The 25,552-nt window shown below is 40.0% G+C and overlaps 3 protein-coding genes across 7 annotated transcripts in view; 2 read left to right on the forward strand and 1 right to left on the reverse strand.

Annotated features, from left to right (window-relative positions):
- The first annotated feature begins 178 nt into the window (after positions 1-178).
- Positions 179-3,348, forward strand: gpsm3 (G protein signaling modulator 3). The gene is made up of 5 exons (XM_033639940.2): positions 179-582; positions 988-1,524; positions 1,818-1,983; positions 2,243-2,496; positions 2,672-3,348. The coding sequence occupies exons 2-5, from the start codon at positions 1,006-1,008 to the stop codon at positions 2,810-2,812; spliced, it is 1,080 nt and encodes a 359-aa protein (XP_033495831.1). The 5' UTR covers positions 179-582; positions 988-1,005; the 3' UTR covers positions 2,813-3,348.
- A 2,222-nt stretch (positions 3,349-5,570) lies between these two features.
- dnase2 (deoxyribonuclease II, lysosomal) lies at positions 5,571-18,467 on the forward strand. The gene is made up of 7 exons (XM_033640515.2): positions 5,571-5,950; positions 8,322-8,419; positions 8,566-8,734; positions 9,425-9,503; positions 11,368-11,532; positions 15,104-15,322; positions 15,525-18,467. The coding sequence occupies exons 2-7, from the start codon at positions 8,322-8,324 to the stop codon at positions 15,896-15,898; spliced, it is 1,104 nt and encodes a 367-aa protein (XP_033496406.1). The 5' UTR covers positions 5,571-5,950; the 3' UTR covers positions 15,899-18,467.
- Positions 18,468-19,618: 1,151 nt separating this feature from the next.
- rgl2 (ral guanine nucleotide dissociation stimulator-like 2) overlaps positions 19,619-25,552 on the reverse strand; it is a 44,657-nt gene continuing 38,723 nt past the window's right edge. For all 5 annotated transcript variants that reach the window (XM_033640511.2, XM_033640509.2, XM_033640512.2 and 2 more), the window contains 4 exons: positions 23,495-23,588; positions 23,101-23,325; positions 22,757-22,871; positions 19,619-21,715 (listed from right to left, as the gene is read on the reverse strand). In XM_033640511.2, coding sequence (XP_033496402.1) covers positions 21,534-21,715; positions 22,757-22,871; positions 23,101-23,325; positions 23,495-23,588 — 616 coding nt within the window. In that variant the 3' untranslated portion in view covers positions 19,619-21,533. The remainder of the gene's footprint in view (positions 21,716-22,756; positions 22,872-23,100; positions 23,326-23,494; positions 23,589-25,552) is intronic.

A 25,552-nucleotide genomic window follows, 5' to 3' on the forward strand; every position in this document is an offset into this window, starting at 1 on the left:
AATAAGATGCTTTTTTAAATTCCTCTGGTTTAATGTGATAATCTAACTTAGACAGGCTTCTCTCACTTTTCTCACTCTACTTCTCGTTTTAGCTGCAAGTCAACAGGATGTGTGCCAAAACCACAGCAGTGTCTGAGGAACTGTGCAGCCTGTTTCAACATGTTGCAGTTGGGTCTGTCATAATCAAATGAGCAGCAGCTGCGCACAGCAAGTTTGACAGCTTTAAGTTCATCTCAAATCATGGAAAGCTTTGCTACGGACTATAAACCAAAATGCATGGCCGGGATTCCTTCTGCTTTTAACGGCAATATGTCACAATAGCATGGCCTGTCAGATGCGGGCCAAATAAATAAGGGTGGGCTGTGGTAAGAGGAACAGGAAGAGAGCAGACGACAGAGAGAAGGTAGCAAGGCAGACAGAAGGGCGAGAGCTTGTCACGTCAGCATGTGAAACTCTTCATAGCAGGGTTTTTTTTTTCGTCATAAAGATATTGACAAGGCAAGTGACAAGCCAAAAAATGCTGTACTCCGTCTGTGACTTCAAAAGATGATGCTTTGAAGAGACAAGGACAAAAAAATCAAGGTAAGAAAGAAATCATTGAATTTTCTATTTATTGTGTGGCAACTTTGGGAGAGAAATAACAAGAAGTACAGTGAAAGTTTTGGCTTAATATACAACAGTTAAATCAGCAACCAGAAGTTGTTATCTCCTCTCACCATGCTGTCACACCTTTGTTATCACACAAGATATGATTCACTTTTGGATTTTCCACTTAAACATCTGCCATCAACATGCTTCAACCTGTTCAACTGGTTTCTCATACATTTCCTCACAGGAGAAATACACAGCTGCTCTCAAGCAGTCATGTCTATTCCAAGTAACTTTAGGGTTGATACATGAGATGTTTCAAGTGTTGAAATGGGGTCCTCAAAGCCTTTGACCTAAGATCTTTGACCTCACCCCTGTTTCTGCTCATCGTCTTGCCAGGGATTGACAGTAGGATTAATGGACTGCGCAGAGATCAAAGTTGAAATGGCTGAAGAAGGGCTGCTGGAGAGTCTTGTCATCACCGAAGAGGGAGACATAACCGAGAGTGTCGCTGACAAAGGGGCAGAGAGCAGTTCACTCACCGCACAGAGCTGCAGCAGAGAGTCGGGTCAGAAAGAGGAAGAGGAACACACAGGGGAGGACGAGAATGAAGAAGATATAGTGAGTAAAATGTGTTCAGAGGAGCAGAGCAAGGAGAAACAACAAGCCAACGCAGAGGATGATCAGATAGCAGAGGCTGTTGTGAGTGAAGAGGACAAAGCAGAGAAAACTGAGAATGATGGACAAAACAGAGGTGATAGTGAAAGAGAAGAGCACACACATGAGGTAATGGGGATTAATGAAAAACCCGAGACACCCAGTGACACAGAGAATGAAAAGCTTTCACAAGATGATCCTCAAGTGGATGTAAAGAGGTTAATTTCCTCTGAGCAACAACCTGAAGGGACAGAAAACCAAGAAGAGGATCCAAAAAAGGTTTGTAGACTGTTGGTATACTACTTTGGCTTTTTCACATGCCCTGAGATTACCTCTATTGTAGCTGAAAGTATGTGTTTGAAATGTTCTTGACTTTAGCCACCATGTACTCTGTGAGGAAAACAATCTTGTGGTGGAAAAAACAGCAGGTACCATTTTGTTACAGAGCATGTGGGAGTACGTAGGAGTTAAGTGAATGTCTTTGCTGTGCCAACAAACAGTCTGTGCCACTCACTGAGAAACCTTTCCTCCCTCCTGCATACTTTTTCTGCCACCTACCCTCGTTTTCTCAGGCTCACCGGTTAACCCCTGACTTCCCGGAGGCGCTCTACGAGCTGCTCTGCACCCTCCAGGAGGGGAGACGGCTCAATGACCAACGCTGCTCCTTCAGGATGGAGAGTGGAATGAGGAGGAGGAGGTGCCACTCTGAGCCCAACACCACCAAGCCAGCCAACAGAGGTGGGAGCACCCTTCAGAAGCATTTTGTTTATCAGTGTTTACGTGATGAAACTGGTGCAGCTGTTGCATTTGTTTCCATGTAATGATGCTGACTCATGTCGATCAAGCTGAAAGAACATGAAACGACCCGTACTTAGTGACTCAAGAATGTTTTGAAACTTCTTCAACCGGCATGTTTCCATGTCTTTCCTTGACCACTGACCACTTAAAGTCTCCTGCTGTCTAACCATCAAAGCTCTTTTGTCTCATTTCTCCTCAGTGGTCTTTTCCTCCATGACTTCACTGCAGAGAGAGGAGTTCTTTGAGCTGGTGGCCACCGCTCAAGCTCGCCGGCTGGATGACCAGAGGGCGCAGCTCGAAAAGTCCCAACCGGCAAAAATAAAAGCCAGAGGTTTCAGAGGCAGCATAAAGCAGCTCTCTTTTGTGAAGAGGCCTGCGCCTGCCCCTGCGCCTGCACCAGTTCCTGTGCCTGTGCCAAAAGAGGATCTGTATAACATGATTCTGACAACACAAGTAAGCACTGAACTAGTTTGCTTAGGTGCTTTTATCATGACATAACAATTTTTTGTCAGAGGGAAATGTTAGACTCTTGCCAAACCACAATGTCATGCTAACTTAAGTGGAAAATGATTTACTTTTTTACATCATTTCCAGCATTAATTTGACCTTTTACCTTCCACCCCCACAGGCCCAGGGCAGACTGGAGGATCAGCGCAGCAGGGCTCCTGGTCCCATGGACGATGAGGACTTCTTCTCCCTGCTCCTGAGGGTCCAGGGGGGACGCATGGACGAGCAGAGGACTGAATTACCATGCATGCTGCAAACCTGAGATGGAAAACAAAAAACTGTGCAGTGAGAGCCATCCAGTATTGTAGCTTTCTTATTTTTGTTAAAACAGGATGCTTTTTGTTGTTGACTTTAATGATGCTTTATTTAAGGGAATTGTTGTCCTTCCTGATAGTGTTGGTCAGTTTTCAAGCTCTTCAGATTGTAGCAAAGAAAACGCTAATGTTTGTGCAACAGAGCTTTTAATGTGACTTGAGGGACATTCCTGATGAGATTGTAAAGTTTACTGCTAGTTAGTGTTTTATTTCTTTCCTAGTAAATAGGATCAGTAGATATGCTTTCTTATCTTGGCAAAGTTCTTATTTTATTGAGTGTCTGCGATGAGTGGTTGAATGATTTTGTGTGTGTTCCATAATGAGGAGGAGGCCGTCTACTGATCTCTATTGTTTCTCCTTATTTGTACAGTAGACAGTAAACACACCAGGAATGTTGTCAAGGAGATAAGAGCTCCAAAGCCACACAGGGTTTGACTGTATATGGATAAATCTCTTCTATAAAATAAACTAAATGTGTATCTGAGCCAAATGCTTTTATCCATTTATTCAGTTTGTCTAAAATGTCAGGAGAAAAAGAGATTTAACATGCTCAGATCTCCTCGTTATCGTTATTTTTTAGATATCAAACAAACAGTAATTGCCTGTAATTGCAAGCATTTCAGCAGTGGAATTAACAAGGATGTGTGAAACCTGTTCCTTTGGTTTCATCATTAATCGTCATTCCCTCGCTAGGTAACATTCTCACAAACTTGTTATGATGTCTGATGTGTTTAAAACATCCAGTTGCACATAAATCAAAACATCCTCACAGGAAGAGGGGTTGTTATGTCCCATTTATGGAGCAACTGAGGCAAAGATAAAGGTGTTAATACCTCACAGAATGATGGGCTAAAAACGGGCGTTATCTCAAAGTTCCAGAATTTTCTCATTTTTATTGACCTAAAGAGAATATTCACACATTTAATGTTGTCCCGGTTTGACTAAAGTATCACGCTAACTCCTAAGTTCAGAGTCAATACTGCTTAACAATATTTGTGGCTATTAGAACTTGATTTTTACTCAAACTCATGATCCAACCACTTGTTTCTAAAGTCTAATGTACTTGTAAACATGCCGCACATAATAATCCAGGGGCCACACTGTGTCACCAGCCAGAAGGGGCCTCCTGGAAACCTGTGACCTTGTCTGATGTGTGTTTAGTCCAGTCAGCTCAGAGGAAAAGTTTCTGAGGAAGTCCTGGTCGGCCTGCATCAGTGAGGTTAGAGGTGACGAGAAGACGCACTGTCACTTCCTCAAACAGAGCACACTTACATGATATGTGATAGCAACATTTTAATTAACGTTGGCGGTTGAGATCCACGTTTAAAGGAGAAAACATCAGAAAAACAAAAATATTGCCTCTTAGGATTATGTCTTTTTGTTGGATTATAAACAAAAATAAAGGTGGTACACTGACTCATTAAAAAAGTTAAATTTCCGACGTATGGTCAAAGGTCATTACTCTGTCTGACAACCTGCTTTTCTCAACCTCTGCTCCAAACATCAAGTGACACGAAGACAAACATTTCAAAGAAGAGGAACAGAGGAAGAGAAGAGCAGCACACATTAGACACCACACCAAAATTGTGAAACAGTTTGACAACAGGAAACTAACCAGATGTAAGTTCCACTTTTCAGATGAAAATGTGCAATATGCATGGGTGGATTATAAGATAACAGGTCCTTGGGCACAGATATGCAAAAGGCCCTACTAACTCCTACAGGAGCAAGATATAATACTCTGTAGTGGTTTTGCCTCCTTTAGTGGTTGTTGTTTTGTGTGTCTTTAAGGTCATTCTGTGTCTTCAGTTGTTTGGTGTCTCTATGGGGGGGCTGATTTGACCTTTTTGTCTCATTTTAGTGTCTCTTCACAGATTCTATGCATCATTTTGTGGTAATTCTGAGTCTCTTCCTGGTTGTGTTAATACTGCAGATGAAGGCAGGGGGGGAGCCCCTAACTGGTTAGGTTCCTGGGCCTCTGCCAGATAACAATCCATCAGTGGCAATATGTAGCCTATTTATACCAGGGTTGAGTCAATGCATTGTTTAATCTCCTGGTATGGCCTTGGCCTTCTTTCAAAGACCAGATACTGCCCGGGTCAATATGCATTTGTCATTATTATTTTTATAATTTATGATTGAAAGTTCCTTCTAGTATTTCAGGGAAACAAAGTTGGGAGTGTTTAAGTCTGTTAAATCCTTATTCCAACCTGTTTACTTTAACTTTATTGAGAAGGTTTATGGTTTTCCACCCTGCCAAGATTATATAAGGGGGGAAAGCACTGAAAATGTCTCATTTAGGAGGCATGAAACTTGTCAGATTTGTCAAATATTTTTAGATAGGCTGTAGAATATTGATAAATCTCCTTTGGATTTCTAAATCTCATTTAGCACTTTTTTATTCATTGCTGTGTACGTGATATGTTGACATCGTGTTTGTTATCTGTTTAATGTTGTCATTTATTGTGCTATAATATATACAGTAACTTTAAATATATTTGTTGCCTTTATAAGAAGGCTACCAATTTTAAACGGTTAATGAAAACATTATTATATATCTGCCTATTAATATCACTCTTTCTTTATTAACTCTTTAATTATTTAATTATTTATCTTTTTATTCATTTTAAAATGAATTTCGCTTTGACCGCTTTCACCGTCCAGCCCCGCCTATTGGGTGACGTCACTAATCACTTGACTGAAACCGAGGACTGTTAAAGAAGGATAAGACGGGCGCGAGGAAGTTGCGGAGCATTTCAGGTTGAGTTTAGCCGTAGTTTTTGTCAATTGTCGTTGCTTACATCGAATAATCTGATTACACATTTATCAGAAGTTACTTAGCTCGTGTTTGTGGCGTCTTTTCGATAGTTTTTGAAGACGTTTGACGGTGTTAGCGATCGCTAGCATAGCCGTGACGTCACCGTCTCATCCCGATGTTGTTGTCCCAGACCCAAACAAGGATGTAGATGAAGATAAAAGTTGCTCGGGACTGGGAACTACAGCACAGTACAGAACAGTACAGTTCACAGAGAACAAGATAATAACCTATTGAGGACGTGAAACAGGGAAACAGCACTGTGCCAGAGGTGGGTAGAAGTAGTTAATGGTTAATTTAAACTTTACTTGTGCTTTTAGCGACGTTACTTTCCCTTTGGGATCATGACAGCTAGCAACGAGCTCAGTGTGACTTGCAGTATCGTCTACTGTGATTCATTATCTCACTTGAAATTCAAACTTTGGTTAATGAAATTGCATCAGCTTTAAGATGGTGATGATGATAACTTGTGCACTTGTCTGTTGAGACTGGACAAATGCTGAAATGTGACCAACTTAAGTGCGTTAACGTTACATTTACTCAAGTACTGTACTCTGGTATTCCTTCAGCTGCAAGATACTTGTACACTACTTTCCATTTTAAGGATACTTTATGCTTTAGATATCGTACTTTAAATCCTACTCCTTTTTACCCTACATTTATTTGATACTTTAGTTACTTTGCAGATTCGCATCATTGATACTAGACAAAAGACAAAGGTGTCTAAGAATATTTTTGTTCTGAACAAAGCAAAGTATGTGGTAGACCACAGGGCAATGAGAATTCTGTACTGCTCACTTATTTTGCCATACTTAAGTTATTGTGTGAAGGCGTGGGGCAACACATACATGAGAAATATGAAGCTTTACAGAAGAGAGCACTAAGAATTATTCATAAAATAGATCCAAGACAACACACCAAGCCAGGATTATTGAAAATTAATGATTTAGTTGAATTACAGACACTATAAATTATGTGTAGAGCAAAATGCAGTGTTACCAGAACATTTACAAAAGTTTTTATTTCAGAGGACGATAAGCATAGAAGGAAATTTCACTGTAAGCACCAGTTTATTTCAGTGGTGGATATTAAACTGTGGAATTCCTTACAGAGTGATTTAAAGGGTTGTCTAAGTATTTTTCAGTTTTAGAAAATGTATAAAGAAAGAACAATTGGATTTTATCAAGCTGTCATGTAAATGCTGTTCCCTTGTTGAAGGGGACATTGTGTATGGCTACAGATTCTTTCTGAAGTGTAACTATTGGTTATTAACTGTAACTGACAGACCATCTATTTCTTATAATTATTTCTGTTTTTGAGAGAGGGGGAGGTAAAATAAGACTATTCTCCTGCTCCTTTTTGGTCATGTAACCTGTATTAGACTTTTTTTCGATTGTGACGTAGATTGCTGCATATTATTTTTAGACTTGCACCGATTACAATTTTTTGGGCCGATACCGATTTCCGATTTGCAGAGTGTTTGGATGGCCGATTCCGATTTAAATTTTTTCAAACCACTTTACAACAGCACACAAGATATTGCAATATTTTCTGTCTTTGTTTTATCAGAACATTTTAACCAAGATACAACCAGCTTTTCAATAATCATCTCAAACACACAAACAAAAACAGTGACAAATATAACTTCAGGTAGGCCTACAGTATTAAAATAAATAGGCTAAGTAAAAAAGGCATACATAAATAAAAACATCGATAAATAAAACAATAATTTTTGGTGTATAGCATTTGTGGGTAACTTCTTTAAAACACAAAAAAGTAAATATAGGCTATCTCTATATCTTCGGCATGTGGCACAGTGCAGCAGTGAAAGCTCCGCAGTTCAGTTTAACACTGACAATTAACAACTTTCTCCTTCTCTCTTTTGATGTGTGTGCCTGAATGATTAAGGTGAGAAGCCACCCATGTTTCACTAACATCGCCCAAGCTCTGAGTTGCACATGTGCCTGTGTGTGCGCTGCTGATGTTACACAATGTCAATCATGCAGCCTGCTGAGAAGTTGACTGGTGTTTTAAATCGGCATATTTTAGACTGACCAGCCGGTCGCAGGTCATGGTCGATCACGTGAAAACCGGCCAGTTCCGAGCACAGCCGATAAATCGGTGCAAGTCTAATTTAGATGAAGCTACCCAGCATTATGTAAAACAGTAAATACCCTTATCGTTACCAGCTGCAACATTATTGTGAATGTTACACATGAATGCATCAGCAATTATAATCAAATTATATTATTATTATTCATTATTTTGAAATGAGTAATTCTGTATGACGATTACTTTTGGTACTTCAGTACATTTTGCTGCCAGTGCTTTTGTAGCTCCACTCAAGTAAAACTTTGAATGCAGGACTTTTACTTGTAACAGAGTATGTTTTGCATGGTTTTATCGGTACTTTACTTATGTAGAAGACCAAAGAACATCTTCCACTATTGAACTGGACCACAATATCAATATTCTATTGAGACTAAAAGACCAAATGTTGTAACAGCAATCCAAAAACACCACAAAAAGTAAAAACCCGTTAAAATACTCCAACAAGTACTTACAGGTACCCTTGTAACTGTAATGTTTTTTGTTTATTTTTAACCTGTAATGATTAATAAAAGTTTGCATCTTCCTCTTAGATGCTGCTGCTCCTATCCCTGCTGATCTTCTGTTTGCCACTTGGGGGCGACACCTCACCAATCACCTGCTACAACGACCAGGGAGATGCTGTTGATTGGTAATTCATTGATAACAGTCCTGGACAAAGCAAACTAATAAAAACACACTTTATGGTTTGTTTTAAGCCCATTACTGTGTGAAAAAATCAGCTGCGTTCATCTCTCTGTCTCCCAGATGCACTCACTGTCTAATTTTCCATGTCAGGTTTTATATGTACAAGCTGCCTAAAGATGGCAGAAAAGATCTCCATGAGGGTGAGATGTATTTACTGCTGGACAAAGGGAGTGAAGGGTGGACTCCTGGAAAGGGGACAATGAACGACACCACGGGAGCTCTGGGCAGGACAGTTGGACAGCTGTACTCACAAGGAAAGGTCTGCCGCCAGGTGTCTTTTTGTCTGTGACAATAAGGGAACAAATACTGAAGCTAAACTTAGTGAGGTCAGTTTTGTTTTGCTGAGAGTTAGACTAAATTGTCTGGGAAATAACCCAGGTGAAAGTCAGCATTCTTGCACATGTGACAGAGTTTTTATAGAGTTTTCACTTCCTTATTATTAACGTATGACACATCTGCATGATTAATGTAAAATTCCTTCATTTGACTGCTTTCTACAATGCTGATGATGTCCTTAAAAAATAAGTATCAGTAGAAAATACTGATAGTTTCTTCAGACATCAGCAGACGTAACTCATTTTTGCCTGTTTCTGCTGTTTCACTGCAGTCACAAGACTTCTCATTTTATACAAGACTTAAATGCAGTGGTAAGCTTTTTTTTTTAAAGAAGTGTCTGCCGTAACCACTTGACATTATTGGATCAGATTAAGAAACTGAGAATGAGAACTGAAAATTACTTTTTCATTTCTAAGCGGTTGGTCTGCCTCTGAACAGCTGTGAAGTAGTTTGGACAGCACGATTATACAAAACACTATGATTTTATACCTCAGCTTAACAATGTTATGCTGTTTGATTTTGTTTAGTTGATGTGTATGCGTGCCTGTGTTTCTTGTGTGCCCAAGTATGATGGTTTCTAGTTTCATTAATAAAAACTCTCTCCTCTTCACAGAACACAGAAGTAGCGTACATCCTTTACAATGACCAGAAGCCACTTGACAAAAGTGGAGGAAGAGGAGGGCACACAAAAGGTGAACACCACAGCGGACCAGCTCCAGTAGACTGCAAGAAATTTGACTTTATGTTCAAGATCAGCAAATATAGGCGTTCTTGTATGGTGTATCAATGATGTCAAAGCAGAAATGCCATCAAAGTCTATTGCAGCACTGTATACAATTTAAGACCTCTTCTTGCAGATACTTAAAAAGTCTTTAAAGGCATTGAAATACTCTAAAAATAGCTCTTTAATTGGAATTAAAACATTGTTACCTCACATCAAGAGGGTTCCTGGATTTAAGCCGGGGTGTGAGGATTCGAACCCCGGGGTGGAGGAGCCTTTTGTGCGGCGTTTGCATGTTCTCCCTGTGTCAGCGTGGATTTTCTCTGGCTTCCTCCCACAGTCCAAAGACATGCAGGTTAATTGGTGACTCTAAATTGTCCGTAGGTGTGAATGTGAGTGTGAATGGTTGTCTGTATGTGTCAGCCCTGTGATAGTCTGGTGACCTGTCCAGGGTGAACCCTGCCTCTCACCTTGTGTCAGCTGGGATAGGCTCCAGCACCCCTGCGACCCCCAACTGAATAAGCGGTTACTGAAAATAAATGAATCTTACAGAAGTCTTAAAAATGCTAAGACATGGGATGTGGGATTATTTTTTATGACATTGCATTGTAAAATCTCAAAATAATTGGTAACGTCTATTTGTTTTTAAATAATTTACCAAATCCCTCTGGCATTAACGTCATGCAGATCAGGATAGTGGAACCTACAGCTCATATTTTGTTTCCATCTGAGGCGTTTAGAGCAGAGGATCCACTGTCTAGCTGTTACTGTACGCCGACTGATATAGGGAAAGGCAAACAACCAAATTTGGCCATTTAACCAAGATTTTGTGGTATGGCTGAACAGGTATAAGGCTACGCATATTAGGCTTAGTGTATTTTATGCAAAAAGTTGTCAAGTCATGTTTTGTGTCACAACAAACATTTTGGCAAAATTGACCCTAACTCTAAGTAACTGATGCCAGCTCATGTTTTTTTTTTTTTTTTTTTTTAAGTAACATTGGTCTTAAATTTCACTCTGAGAGGCATTCAAAAGTCTAAAAAAAAGTCTTGACTTAAATTTTCCTTGATCTGTAAAAACCCTGCATTCATTACATCCTGTATGGAATTATGGGTAAATACTTTTAAAACAAATGCTAATCCAATTTACATACTTCACAAGACAGCCAAAAGAGTGCTTTCTAGGGACTCGTCACTGTTTTTCACCAGCTTTTCAAGCACCAAACTTGTTGCAAGCCATTGCTGTTTTTCCTGCAGCCTTCAGGCAGCAAACGTGGGTGTTTTGTAGCGACCTGTCCCTATATTTCCAACTGCTTTTAAGGCACCAAACTGTCTTTTAAAGCGGACTGTTGCTGCTTTTCCAGTGGCTTTATAGATACTAAGTGTGGGTGTTGTGTAGTGATCCATCACTGTTTTGCCAGTGGGGAAAGTGCCAGGAAAAGCAGAGCTGAGAGGCATTAAAAAAGTCTGAAAAAAACTTAAACTTGCCTTAAGATGTAGGAACCCTGCATACATTACATCCTGTATGGAAAATGGGTAAATATGCACAGACTTTAAATAAAAAAAGCACAAGACCATAATTGCAATAAGGGAAAAAGAATTAAAGTATCCAAAATAAAGTGATATTTTTTATCATGACAGTTTATCAAATGACAATGTGAGAACAATGTGACAGAGGTTGCTGGTAGTGATGAACCTGAATCTGCAGCTCCCCTTCCCTGTGATATGTAGAAAAAAAGGAGGATAGTTGAGTTTGGTTAGATTTTATTTGCTTGTTGACTGTAACCATCAGATGAGAAAACTTTGAAGACAGTTTTTAATCTCTCTGTTCCTCAGGTGTCGTCCTGCTGGATAAAAACCAGGGCTTCTGGTTGGTCCACAGCACCCCTCACTTCCCCCCGGTACGACAGGCAGGACAGTATTACTACCCAGACAGCGGTGTGAAAAACGGACAAAACTTTATCTGCATCACCTTCCCGCTTGACCGCTTCCAGACCATCGGTAAGACTGGAGCGCTGCCATGTGGCCATAATAGCACGGGCAGAGCTGTTATAAAAATGCACTTAACACTTTGTGATGACATTTAAGTGGATGATGGTATTAGATCACAATTACAGTATGAGAGGTGGGAGCTAATAAAGATCCATTCTCTTCCTTCTGTCTGCTGATATATATATTAATGAATAAATATGCCTTAATTAAGAAGGAATTTATTTTAAACCTCATATCTCATAGCTAAACAGATTAAAAATTCCAGTTGTTGTAGGCTTTGTAATGCTGTAAATGTTGTAAACAAAGTCTGCAAGATGACAAATATAATTAGATTGACATATTGGTTTGCTGATATATTTGGCCATTTTATTAAAATTTAAATTACAGGTTATCATATTGGCCAATCATATAATTCCCTGCCAATATAATGGAAGTTCTTCAGTGAGGAAAGTCTATTAAACCTTTAATGACATATCATATATCAGAGTTTCCCTTGTCTAACTCTGTCTTAAAGAGCTGCTTCGTGAAGACAGGTTTCAACGTGCTTCATTTGTCTTAGTTTCCCACGAGGGTGTGAATGCTGTTTCTAAGGTTTTCCCAGGAATATTATAATTCCCCTGAAACCCTAAATATTTGCCCTACTGTCTCATCTTGGAAAGGATTTCCTCAGTCATTATTGCCTTGTCCCCCAGCACTTAATAATCCAGTCAGTTATTGACACAACAAAAACAAGATAATGCAGATCCCGGATAATCAGCGTAAACAGGTGTCATCACCATGTCGCCGCGCTGCCTGTGCAGTTCCCTGGCAGACCCAGCAGTTGGCACAGTTGCTATGGCAGTGCCTGGGGTAATGTAATTAGATTGAGGTGTGTTACCATAGAGATATCGGCCTTCACACTGCGGCATGCATTTGCTCCATCAGATTCTCACCTCTCCAGCTGGGATGCTGAGAACGTGACGGTGTCCGGGGTGATGTGGGTACACAGCAGATAACGCTTTGTGAAACAGCAGAAGGTGTCACGTTTCATTTTACAGCACCTTGCAGCATGAATGTGCACATTAATGAGAGGAGACTGAGATTTGACACTAATATATCTAAAGATTTTTTTTTTACCAAGTTGATAAATACTACCTAAAGTATCTAATTTGTGCAAACTCGTATATTGTCAGAAATATTGTTTGTTTCTGTTTTAATTAGCTTAATTACTCATTTGATTAGCACAACTACTTATGTTTAATGGGTAGAATTTGTGCTGAGTCTATAAGCTGATATATAAAGCTTGATGTAGGCTTAATCAACTACAATTTTAATGGTTGATTAAAAGTAATTCATTGGCAGCACTACAGCCATGCTCAGCGCCGTTGGCAGAAGAAAATTTCAGCATTGTATGTTTCTGCAAAATACAAATACGCTACATTTGCACATTTCTTACATACTATATCAACATATCTAAAGTGGTGTAGTATACTTGCTGACTTTGTCATGGCGTGACACATAGGCAGACAGTGAACCATGCTAAAGGCCACTGTTTGAGACCAACAACACAACCGGTCAGGGTTTTTTGCTGTGTTTCCAGCGGCTTGTTAGGCACCAAACATGGGTGTTTTGTTGCAACCCATTCCTGTTTTTCCTGCAGCCATTTGGCAGCAAATGTGGGTGTTTTGTTGCCAGCCATCACTGTTTTTCCAGCAGCTTTTTAGGCAACAAACGTGGGTGTTTTCTAGAGATCAGTATCTGTTTTTCTTGTGGCTTTTCAAGCACCAAATGTGGATGTTTTGTTGGAACCTATTGCTCTTTTTCCTACAGCCTTTAGGCAGCAAACATGGGTGTTTTGTTGCAACCTGTCACTGTTTTTCCTGCAGCTTTTTTGGCAAGAAAGGTGGGTGTTTTCTAGAGATCTGTAGCTGTTTTTCTAGCCAATTTTCAAACACCAAACGTGGGTGTTTTGTTGCAACCCACTGCTATTTTTCATGCAGCCTTTAGGCAGCAGACATGGGTGTTTTGTAGTGACCAGTCACTGTTTTTCCAGCTGCTTTTTAGGCAACAAACATGGGTGTTTTATAGAGTTCTGTAGCCGTTATTCTAATGGCTTTTCAAGCACCAAACGTGGGTTTTTTGTTGCAACCCATTGCTGTTTTTTCTGCAGCCTTTAGGCAGCAAACATAGGTGTTATATAGCAACCTGTCACTGTTTTTCCAGCTGATTTTTAGGGAACAAACGTGGGTGTTTTATAGAGTTCTGTAGCCGTTATTCTAGTGGCTTTTGAGGCCTCAACCGTGGGTGTTATTTTGCAACCCATTGCTGTTTTTTCTGCAGCCTTTAGGCAGCAAACATGGGTGTTTTGTAGCAACCTGTCACTGTTTTTCCATCTGATTTCTTGGCAACAAACATGGGTGTTTTTTAGTGACCGGTTGCTGTTTTGCCAGTGGTGATAGTACTAAGAAAAACAGTTGTTTTTTACAGAGACATCATTGCTTTCCCAGCAGGGATTGTGCCTCCAAAAGCGACATTTTAAGCCAAAACTTTACCTTTCCCTAACCATAACCAAGTGGTTGTTGTGTCTAAACCTAACCACACATTAACTATAGAAATGTTGAAACGTAAAGTTTCAGCATATCCACCACATAATGATATGCAAATGTAACGCATCAGTGATTTGCTGAAAAGTAATATTCTGTCAATGTCAATATTTTTCCTGGTAATTTGGTTGCCATGCTAGCAGTTTTGTGAGGCTGTAGTTTGGCTCAGCAATGTGTCAGCATGCTAACATGCTTACAGTGACAATGCTAACATGCTGATGTTTAGCAGGTACCATGTTCAACATATTAGTTTTGCTTGTTAGCATGCTAACATTTAACGCAAAGAAGAGCTGAAGATGATGGAAATGTTATTATTAACGTCTGAACCAAATTTAATGGCAATCCATTTAAATAGTTGTAGAAATATTTCACTTAAAACCAAACCAAAAATTCATGGCAGTGTTGGATGAAAAGTCAAATGATCACTAAAGCCAGTAGGATGCGTCTTTTGGGCACCGTGAATGTCTATGCACAATTTTGTGATCATTTTTCATCACCCTGGACTCGGGGATGTTGTGATGGCAATTTTTCACTATCAGCTGACATCCAGAATTAGATAAGCATAAAATAATGGATTGGTTTATCAATAATGAAAGTAACTGTCAGTTGCAGCCCTAATGGAGCTCCTGTCTAATGGACAATAAGCAGAAGTGCATAATGTGTTGAGGTTAGAATTAAAGTTAAGCAACAGCATTACACTGTACTTAATGACAACAACAAAGTCTGTATGTGTGGTTTGTATGATATGGGCCAATAAAGGAACAACTTGTAGAATGTGATAGACCTTTACGTCAAAAAGGAAGTTTGAAAAAAAGAAGTTAAAATATCGTCCCTCTGTCATCTGTTGAGGTGCACAATGTCCCAGTGCACGTTATTGATACGCCTCTGCACCAATGTCACCAAGACAGTGCTGTTCATTTACTGTACTTAACGAACAAAGTGGTTTTGCAGTGCCGTTAGCACTGTTTGCCTTAAATCTAATTTGTTTTGCACCACAGGAGAGCAGCTTCAGATCAATCAGCCTAATGTGTACGACTGCGATGTCCCTGAGTCCTTGGTGTCCCTGGTGCCTGCACTGGCTGCTGTCTGTGGGAAAAAACATCTGTCTGGTCACATCTTTCCACATATCAAACCTGTTTCCAATCGCAGCGTGACTCTGACCTCTAAGGATGGCACCAACTTTATCAGCTTTGCCAAAGGAGCCTCTTTTGACAATGGTACGACCTTGGAGAAATAAAAGTAGTTTGAAGTTTGTTCATCTTCTGTCAGCTTCACCTTGACTTTCTTTGGAGGTATAAATGAGCCACTGTGAGCATGATAATAATGTGTCCTCTGTACTTTTTTTAACCTAAGACCAGTTTCCAGGTAATAAGATAATAAAAACATGTTCCCATCTATCTTCCCTTATTGTCTCATCAGACCTGTACCACTCCTGGGTGGCCCCCACCCTCCAGTCAGACCTCCTCGTCCAGTTCTGGATTCGCTCCACAGGCATCCTCCCCTCAGACTGCTCACAGGGCTGGAAAGTCTTGGACATCACTCTCATCAACCCTGGACAAACGTTCGCCTTTAAGGCCAGCCAGGACCACTCCAAATGGGCTGCCAGCCCCACGGCGGCGGCCGGGTCGGGGGCCGGAGGGGGCTGGGTGTGTGTGGGAGACATAAACCGGAACCAGGCGGAAGAGAAGCGAGGCGGTGGCACGGTGTGTCTGCAGGACCCAGTGGTGTGGAAGGCATACAGGACAGCGGCACTGGAGTGTGAGGCTTGTGGTGGAGGAACAATCCAGTGCTGACACCCTGCTGGAGCCAATAGATTTAACTGGGCTTAAGGACCGTCATGGGTTGATCAGGCTGAGATATTATTCTGCATGTGGGTTTATAAGTGAAATGTTTGCACATATTTGGTACAGTGTGTATATTTCTCTTAATGTCTGGTGAAATTTATTTGAAATCGCACATGTTCAGCATTTAAAATTTCTTTTCTAGAATCATACACTTTTGTGATAGTTTTGAGACGTCACAGTCATTTTCAGAAAGGTTCCCTGTGGAGTTTTCGACTATTAATTATAATTGACTATAATTAACTAGTCAATTATACTCAATTATAATTAATAGACTATAGTTAACTAGGGCAACACAGTGGTGCAGTGGTTAGCATTGTCGCCTCAAAGCAAGAGGGTGTCTTGTTTCCAACGCAGGGTGGGTGAACCCCTCTGTGTGGATTTTGCATGTTCTTCCTGTGTGAGCGTGGGTTTTCTCCAGGTACTCCGGCTTCCTCCCACAGTCCAAAGACATGCAGGTTAATTGGTGACTCTTAACTGCCTGTAAGTGTGAATGGTTGTCTGTCTCATTGTGTCAGCCCTGTGATAGTCTGGTGACTACAGGAAAAAAAAAAACAGGAACCTCTCAAATTAAATAACTAAAACTGATCCAACTTTGGTAGAGAATAATGTATTCATGTGGGACCTCACTCGAACAGTAAGAGGCTGATTGAGGAAATATGTTTTGGGGGCCTTTAAGGCACAGAAACCTTTTTACTTGTTCATTTACTTGTTCAGAATGATTATCGGCTGGTATCAGGGGCTGTTACATCCTCCTCTCCAAACTAAATGCATTCAGAACAATGCTGGAGGAGGACAAGTAGTCAAATCTGACAGAAAGTGGAGGGCTTTATGGGAAATATGGCATTCATTTTGAAAAACACAAAAACCTCAAAGTGGCACTTTAAATGAAAGCGTTTGTTCAAGTGTCTTTATAACCGCAGGGTACTCTTTTAACTGAAACTGAAGAGACAGTGTTATAAACTGCCTCACTAAGTTGGACTTTTTCCTGTTTAAATCAACATTAGATGATCTGTGGGTATGATCTCAGAGGGCGCATCAAGCTTTGCTGGTTGACAATGGATTGTATGAGGTTTTAAAGGTATGAACATTGTGGGATTAATTGCACTACTGTATGTTTGCCTGATATCAGACAGAACTGTCAACTCATTACACTCCGCTTCCATCTTCAGTCTGACAATACGTCCACTCTAACTGATTTCTGTGAGGGAGGTAACTAATCACTAGAGAATGAATTATCCACTTGAATCTAACGTCACTGTAAGTTCACACTGATGATGAACTGAACATTCTGGTTTTAATGGGTTTTTAAAGTAAAGTGGAGCGAAGGAAAAACAAACTACGATGTCAGGCAAAATTGAGAAGACGTATTGGTTTAAAGCAGCCACAAAGGCAGTGTCCGTCTTGTCTATAGTGATTGCTATTGCGGTTATTCCTTCTCATTGGTTCCGGCTTGACAATGGCTTGACAGTGGTGTTAGTCCCACCCATGGCGCTGATTGGCTAATCATTAGCAGGCTTGTCGTCAGGGAGGGCCAAAGATAACAGATGATGATCTCGACCGAAGCAGTCCCCCACAAACAACATTGGACCTTGAAGCCATTCGACACAGTGGCCAAACCATGTAACTTCAACTTCTGGGTCCGTCATGTGATGCCATGGGGCCCAAAAAGACGTTTCCCCATAGACTTACATTGTGAAAGCGATGCTTTAATCCAGTGGATAACCTTTTTACTTCATAACCCATGCAGAATAACTCCTTTGCATATCATTTGAATATCACAATTTTGATCGGTTTGGTCTGATAACATTTTTAAAATCTGTAAAAGCTGCCTAAGTTATTTTTTAAATATTATTTAAGTTTGTGGAGTGCTAAACAGGAAGCTAGGCACCTGGTGCACTTGATCTATGGGCCTTGAGGTTTGGAAGAGCTGGGTAATTTTACACCTAGGGAAGTCAAACTGTTTGGGCTTCATGTGCTACTGAGCAGCTTTAATAGGGATGAATGGGGCCCCACTTCCAATGCTGTATCCAGTTCTTCTTATACATCCATGACCCCAAGGCCCCATGCAAAGATCTCTGCGCCACTGTTGGTGGTGTCCAATTTCAGGGCCCAATTTGGAAACTTTCGTCCCCTGATTCATAATTCCTGATTGCAAAATTTGCTGTTGTAAGTCACGATGCCAGGATGATTCAGCCAACTCAGTGGAGTGGGTGGATTGAAAGGCCTGACCCCGGGCAACACTATGTAACATTCAGCACACATCATATTTCACTGACAATATTAAACTACAGACACTGACAACATTCAGGTGTGAGGAATGCTTTAATAGTTTGTTTTATGATTTCTTGTGTAATTAACTGGATTGTTATGAGTGTTTATGAATAACAAATGTGCTTCTCTTTTTTTGTTAGATGCCTTAGAATTGATATTTTCATCACATTTCCACATACATTCACTGATTTTGCGAGAAGATGAAGATGCTGGCTATCTTGAATCTGAATAAAAAGATTAAAACAGAGGTGTATGTTTGTCTTACAGATGTATATTCACCTTTCTTTGTTCACCTTATTCATGAGAAAATATATATGTGTGTATTTGACACATACAGACAGCTTTAATTCTATTTATGGGATATTCAGCAGCATGAAAAATATCTGCACTGAATGTAGATTACAGCACATCAGTCAAAAGCAATTAAATTCATATAAAAGTAAATTTATTAAGACAAAAATAGGACATCCTGTATGTAGTGCATAAATATCTTTGATGTGAGACCACACAGCACGGCAGGTGACTGTGTCTCTTTCATGTGTATTGTATACATTCTAATGCAAACATGAGGAAAGATGAGCATCCCGTAGAGAAAGGCACTAAAACAATCAGTAGCGCAACATAACGCTAGCACACGTCATCTAGTATTACCCAGAATCCTCTCCCTGGTCCTGCTATGCTCGTGCCTCAGCCAGTAAAGAGGCCTCACCAGCACTGAGCAGGTGCAACCAGAGGTCACAAGACTTCATCAAAGTCCAGACTTGTTTTAAACCTACATAGAAGTTAACATGTTCGTTCATAACATGAAGTTGGAGCTGAGGCTTTGACCTGTAAGTAAACAGTAGTGAAGCTGTGTCCTGCTGAGCTGCGTAAATATATGCATAAATTAGGTTTAGCTTATGCTCTGTTAAAAAAAAAAATCTAACCTGGAAAATAATAATAATGGTGGTGTATTGTTTTGATTTTCTGTACGGTTTTCTTTATGGTTTTGGTGCAGCAGTGATAAACTGAAGCAAAGCCACAAGCTTTAAAAGTGCTTTAAGGTGAGTTTTTTTTTTTTTTTTTTTTTTTTTTTTTAAAGCTGCAATAATCCATTTTTGGCCACTAGGGGTCAGAAGAACAGCTGCCTACATACACATCCAGCTGAAGAGGAAGTATTTATATGGAGGTGTATTTCTGTCCAGCTGATGAAGTAAGTGCCTTTTGGGGCTAGTTTAAAACTCCTGAGAAAAATATCTGGCTCTTTAGCAGCTAGATGTTTGATATGAAAGCAAATAAGAGAAAAGTATTTGAAGTTTAACAGCCACTGAATACTTGATATTGGGCTACAAAATAACAACTGGCCAGCTAGGCCATAGAGAGGCAGGCAGTCCAAAAATGCATCTGAGGCACTCTGACTGTAGATAAAAATCCTTTATTGATACATGGATAACCAATGCGTTCCGACTAGAGAGTCTTCATCAGGGTTTTTTCCTCACTTAACACTGGGATTTAAACACCACAGAATTCACAACATTCAATTGTTTTATTTTTGAAAACCATGTGTCTAAATTTATTTGCTCTGAATTTATCTTTTTTTAAATTAAAATATAAAATGTCTTGATTTGCAGCTTCAAAAGCTGAAACTGATTTTTTGTTCAGTGTTCATAAATTCAGATTCAAAAATTCGAGTCTCAGAATTACCCAAAAATAAATAAATAAAATAAAATAAAAAATACATTTAGGTTGCTCAAATTTCATTTGTTGTTCAGATGTAAAATTTAAATAAAAAAAAAAAAATCAAACAACAACATCGAGTCAAACCAGGACAGGAGAGGCAATCGAGCCTGAATGTTTCAACCAATCAATTTGACCGATATTCTATTTGAATTTTTTTCAACTTGAATATTAACAACAGAATTTGACCAATAGAATTTGAGCAGCCAGAATTCATTTTTTGAAATTATGAAACTTAAATTTTTGGATCTGAATTTGTGAACACACAAAAAAAAGCATCATTTTTTTTTTTTTTTTTTGCAAATTAGTAAAATTCATATTATAATTTCAAATGGTGAATTCAGCACAAATAAATTCAGCTACAAAGTTTCAAATTTTTCAAAAAATTCAATGATATGAATTCAGCAGTGTTTAAATCCCAACATTAAGTACTCAGTGGCTGTTGAAATGCAAATATTGATGCATGTTTTTTGCTTCCATATTTGACTTTTTCTACCAGCTAGTGGCTAACTCTGTGTGTCTGCTGGTTGTTGTTGGGCAGGTAGCACACACTGTGGGTTTTTGAAAAACACATCTACTTCCGAAAACAGGGTTGATAAAAGCTGTAAGAACAACCCATCTAAATTTTATCTGAAACAGGCCAAAATACTCAACAGCGCTAAAGAGTCGATTATTCTTTGTAGGTTAGTCAATACAAGCAGCCTCTATTACAATATGAATAATAATTTAATTCATTGTTGATAAAAAAATATTGATTAATGCAGCTTTAAGTTTATGTTGAAATGAATATCTGTATGAGTCAGAGCTGAAATGATGACTCTCACTGTCTGTAGACACCTGCTGTCCTGCTTAAAGTGGAAACCTTGATGCATTTTTTCTTCTATGAATTCGACAATTCAGACACATGGACCTAGAGCTCCTCACCAGTGTAAACACAACGTTGACATCATACAGACATACAAAATATATAAATATATACAAAACATATATATGTCTCATTTGACAAGCTCCAGTGTTTTTGCTACAGTGATGCACTTGTACTGTATCTTTGGGTCTTCCTCTTGTGTGCTGTTTCGCATGTTCATTATCCCAGAACACTGTCCTAAATCCTTCAACAGCATCGCAGGTTGAAAAGAGAATTTCTGACCAATTAAGCATCACGACTGTGGCACACAACAACAAGGGACTTCCTGGTGGTTATCAGCAATCAAAACAGACGTTACTTGTTGGGTTGGAATAAATTAAATGCATCGAGTGCTACCTGACTGGGACTCGAGAGCCAGCACCAGTTAAAGGCTTCCATTGCTCTTCCTCCGGGTGTAAAGTAGTGATGCATACTCTTCAGGAAAGAGGAAAGCTGACACCGTTTTTCAGCAGCAGACGGCTCTGGTGAGTGCAGCAGGGCAGCTGGAGGTATGAAATGTTTGACGAAACCTGTTCTGGAGTCACTGATGAAGACTTGGTCCTAGTTTTGGTGTTTTGGTAGAACAAGTTTTGAAGGAGCGTGGGAGGAAGGCATGTGTAGAAGGCCACATTTACTGTCTGTGAGGAGAAAAATTCGTCACTGTGGACAAAGTCGGCTGAGGAAACTCTCATGTCAAAATAATGTCCTGACCAGTCTCCTCCCCTTGGCCTTGATTCGAGGAAAAGTGGCGCTCGTCTCTGTGTTGATTGGCTGTGAGCCCAGAGGAGTGTTGCCCCCTTTCCTCCTCAGCAGGAAGTCAACACTGGCTGATGTCATGGCGTAGAAGACGTTTCCTGTGGCAGGGATGACCAGTTCTGAGAAGACGAAAGACAAATAAACACATCAGAAGTCATTAAAGCTTCTCCACTGCTGCCTTGTGCAACACTAAAAACCTGAAGTTAACTACTACGCTCCGCTTCTGAAACGCTCACGCTGTGGTGTGACACGGTGCAGCAACGCAACAACACTTACAAGTCTTACCTAGTTTTACAGGCCAAATTTTGGCCTTCGTCATTGCTCAGAAACTGATGTCAATAGAATAGTTTGGTAATTATTTTTGTTATCTTCGCCGCCATCTTGACTGTAAGGGAGCCAAGAAGGACAATTCCACTGGTTGCAGCCATTGCACCTGGAATGTAGTGCAGCTACGCCCGGTGGAATTGTCCTTCTTGGCTCCCTTACAGTCAAGATGGCGGCGAAGATAACAAAAACAATTACCAAACTATTCTATGGATATCAGTTTTTGAGCCATGACGAAGGCCACAATTCCACCGGCCGCAGCTGCACCACATTCAGGCTGCAATGGCTGCAACCAGTGGCATTGTCCTTCTTGGCTACCTTGCAGTCAAGATGGCGGCAAAGATAACAAATCAATTTATTCATCTTGTATCATGCCTAACTTTGGTGGATCATAACATATCAGGTATGGAATTCATCTGCAGATGCTCTGGTCCAAAATAAGACCAAACTATTCTATGGATATCAGTTTTTGAGTCATGACGAATGCCAAAATTTGGTCTGTTAAAGACTGGGTAAGGCTTGGCGCATAGCCGAGCTGATTTCCAGGAAAACGTGCAGCCCTATCGGCCAGTTAAGAGGAGTGAGGAGTCAGCAGTCAGTGACAGTATAAAACAGTCAATAAAATAACTGCAACCATGAGAGGTCTTTGAGCATTCAGTCATAAATGTGCACATAAAATATTAGGCTGATGGGTCCAGTAGTTTGTGAGATTAGCTGCGGACAGACAGTCTCCATTTGATAACATTAACATGCCACCTATTGCTGAAACTGGTCCAGGAATACAATGTCTATTTCCAATAGGTCTATTTTTTTCTGCACCGGAGACTCGTCTTTACCTTTTCCTTCAGGCAGAAGTTGGATCAGCTCATATCTGGACGTCTGTTTGGGGTCCTGATTGTGCTTTTCTAAGGCCGAGCTGATCACAGTGGGAGTCTTGTCATTGCTTGTAACCTGAGGGGAGAGAGGAGAATAACAATGACACCAGGACAGCTTGATGTGCGCTAATGATATCCTGGGTCCATTGTATCCTGAGGATCTGATCCTGATGACTATCATTACAGGATCCTCGCAGATAAGAGGAAAGGCTGTAAGTGCAGCATGTCACAGATAATTTAGGACAAAGCATTCTCTACAGTCTCCCTGCTGCTGTAAATTAGACTCAAATGGTTTGAATTAGTACCAGTATGCTTCGGTACAGGTTTCCATCCTGCAGGTCCATCCGTATCCTGATGATTCGCATGTCGGGCCCTGACCCTTTGATGTTATTGGCGGGGTTGCTGCCACAAGAGACTGATCGGCGGTGTGATTTTGTGGGAGTGGATGGAGTCAATGAGGCAGGGGTGGATTCATTGGTTGAAGTAGATGTGTCAACATCCAGGCAGGACACAGACGGAGATCTCATATGCTGCAACAGAAAGTAAAGCAACATTGCTCATTATAACCAAGGAAGTGATTGTTTCTCTGGTATAATATCAAGTTCAGTCCAACGATGTTTGACAGACAAAAACCTCATCTGTAAAACAAGCCAATATAAATGCAAGCATGGCCTAAAAGCACAAGTAAAAATACATTACCTTGGTGAGTTTTGAGAGCAGATTATTGACAGGTGTCTGGAAGTCAAAGAGACTTTCACTGTCACCAGTCAGGCTTGTCCGAGAGGTACTGAGGCTGTCGACACAAACACATTCAAATTAGAGCGGAAACTACTTGTTTTTATTATTAATTACTTTCTTAAACACATATTTTTTTTAATAATCATTTCGCCAAAAAAATGTAAGAACATTTGTGAAAAAGGCTGCGGTGACGCCTTCAAATTGCTTGGTTTGATTCAATATGAAAGTATTCCATTTACAACAATATGAAAAGCAGCAAAAACTGACACTTGAGAAGCTTGAACCAATGAATTTGTCTTAATTATCAACATTACTGGACACTCATTTTGTTGTTCCATCATTAACTTACTACTGTGGTGATACTTTGGCGATTTAGTATCACACTTGTATGAATGTGTATGTATATGTATATGTTTATATATTCTGTTTTTTATAATTAACAATGTATTCATATGTAAATAAGTATTTATCATTATTTCATTTATTATTATGGTATGGTAGTCTTAGGTATAGGTTTATCTACGTCCTCCTGAGACCCCAGCTTTTGTTTTGTATGCACACTCAATTTCTCCTAGCTATTAGGACCCGATTAGTCTCGCTCACCAGACCTTTCTCAAGAAAAGAAAGGTCTGGCTGGGCCGACTCTCACTTTGAGATTGGAGAAAAAAACACCCCGGCTGCTTGTATTTCTTTCAACCAATCACAATCGTTCTGGGCGGTGCTACAGCAACGGTGCGCTTGCAAAAATATTGCCGGGGGGGAAACAGGTTTTGGTGTAACACGCCCACAAAAATATCGCCTACAGGACGCAAACCATGGCAGAAAAACGGCTACATCCCCGCAAGATCAAACACCGCAAAAGTTAGTAAAGGACGTGTTGAAAACGGTTGAAAACTGCTACACAACCGGAGGTGGTAGGGCGGGACTTCAGCGGGTGGCTCGTTCCACCCAATGAGAGGCTGGTCTATGCAGCGAACTTCTGTCCACTCATACTAGGACCCGATAAGTATAAAATACTAAATGTGGTCAACGATAATAAAGTCCTGATGTCCTCAGACGAGACTGTAATAAAGTTAACAAGGCCATAACTAAGTCTCAACGTCTAAACGAGAACAATAATAAAGTCCCAATGTCCTCAAACGACTACTTCCTAATTAACAGCGTCTTACCTTGTTACTGTGGCTAAAATTGATCAAAGTTGTTGCCACATCAAACTACAAACATTATTAATCATAAACAAGTTTTAACCATAAAATGTGATCAGGTTTTGGACCTTGTCCACTTCTGTGTCAGGATCAGCTGTAAACTGACTTGGCAGAGATGTCAGCCATCTTGTTTTTACATGGATTAGTGTATTGTGCTCTTACTACCACTAGATGGCACAAAACAGTGTCCACGAACAAGGACGACAGGTCTAAGTTAAGTAGAACGAAGTAAAAGGTCAAGTAAACCCAAAATGTGACGTCCTTATATGAGGACACAGGGTCTCAGGAGGATATAAGGAAGCTGTCTGTGTCATTTCACTCAATGATTTATGGAGAAGACGTGAGATTTAATAAGTTTATACTTCCTCCCACTCCTTTTCAAATGTGTAAATCAAAGTAACTCTACACTGACAACTACTTTTCATCATACTTTTCATTATCTGTATATATTACTTCATGTCTTTATTTTACACATTCACAATAAATATCAAAAATCAACATCAAAGAACCAGAATCACAAATTTTCCATAATGCAATTTGATAGCATCTTTCATGAGACTCTTCCTGCCTGGTAAATGCCTGCATGTTCAAATTCCACACCTCCTGTTTAACATGGGCTGTCTGATTTAAAAATTGAAGCCTCAAGCCCAATCAGAGAGGACAAGCTCCTTTATAGCCACAGAAGATATCATACAACTGTTTTCACAGTCTGATTAGTGCTCTTTGTAAACTCAACGTCCCCCCACAACCTGAACTACTAACCTAAACCCTTGTCTGCATACTTTGAATTGTGTGAATGTGTGTCATGTTGCTG

This window comes from Epinephelus lanceolatus, chromosome 10 (assembly GCF_041903045.1).
Source record: "Epinephelus lanceolatus isolate andai-2023 chromosome 10, ASM4190304v1, whole genome shotgun sequence".
Taxonomy (NCBI): Eukaryota; Metazoa; Chordata; class Actinopteri; order Perciformes; family Serranidae; genus Epinephelus; species Epinephelus lanceolatus.

Excerpts from the sequence above, each read along its gene's own strand:
- dnase2 (XM_033640515.2), top strand. The coding sequence starts at position 8,322 with ATGCTGCTGCTCCTATCCCTGCTGATCTTCTGTTTGCCACTTGGGGGC. Across the intron at positions 8,420-8,565 it reads CAGGGAGATGCTGTTGATTG|GTTTTATATGTACAAGCTGC; the intron begins GTAATTCATTGA and ends TTTCCATGTCAG. Across the intron at positions 11,533-15,103 it reads TGACCGCTTCCAGACCATCG|GAGAGCAGCTTCAGATCAAT; the intron begins GTAAGACTGGAG and ends TTTGCACCACAG.
- gpsm3 (XM_033639940.2), top strand. The coding sequence starts at position 1,006 with ATGGACTGCGCAGAGATCAAAGTTGAAATGGCTGAAGAAGGGCTGCTG. Across the intron at positions 1,525-1,817 it reads AAGAAGAGGATCCAAAAAAG|GCTCACCGGTTAACCCCTGA; the intron begins GTTTGTAGACTG and ends TCGTTTTCTCAG. Across the intron at positions 2,497-2,671 it reads ACATGATTCTGACAACACAA|GCCCAGGGCAGACTGGAGGA; the intron begins GTAAGCACTGAA and ends CCACCCCCACAG.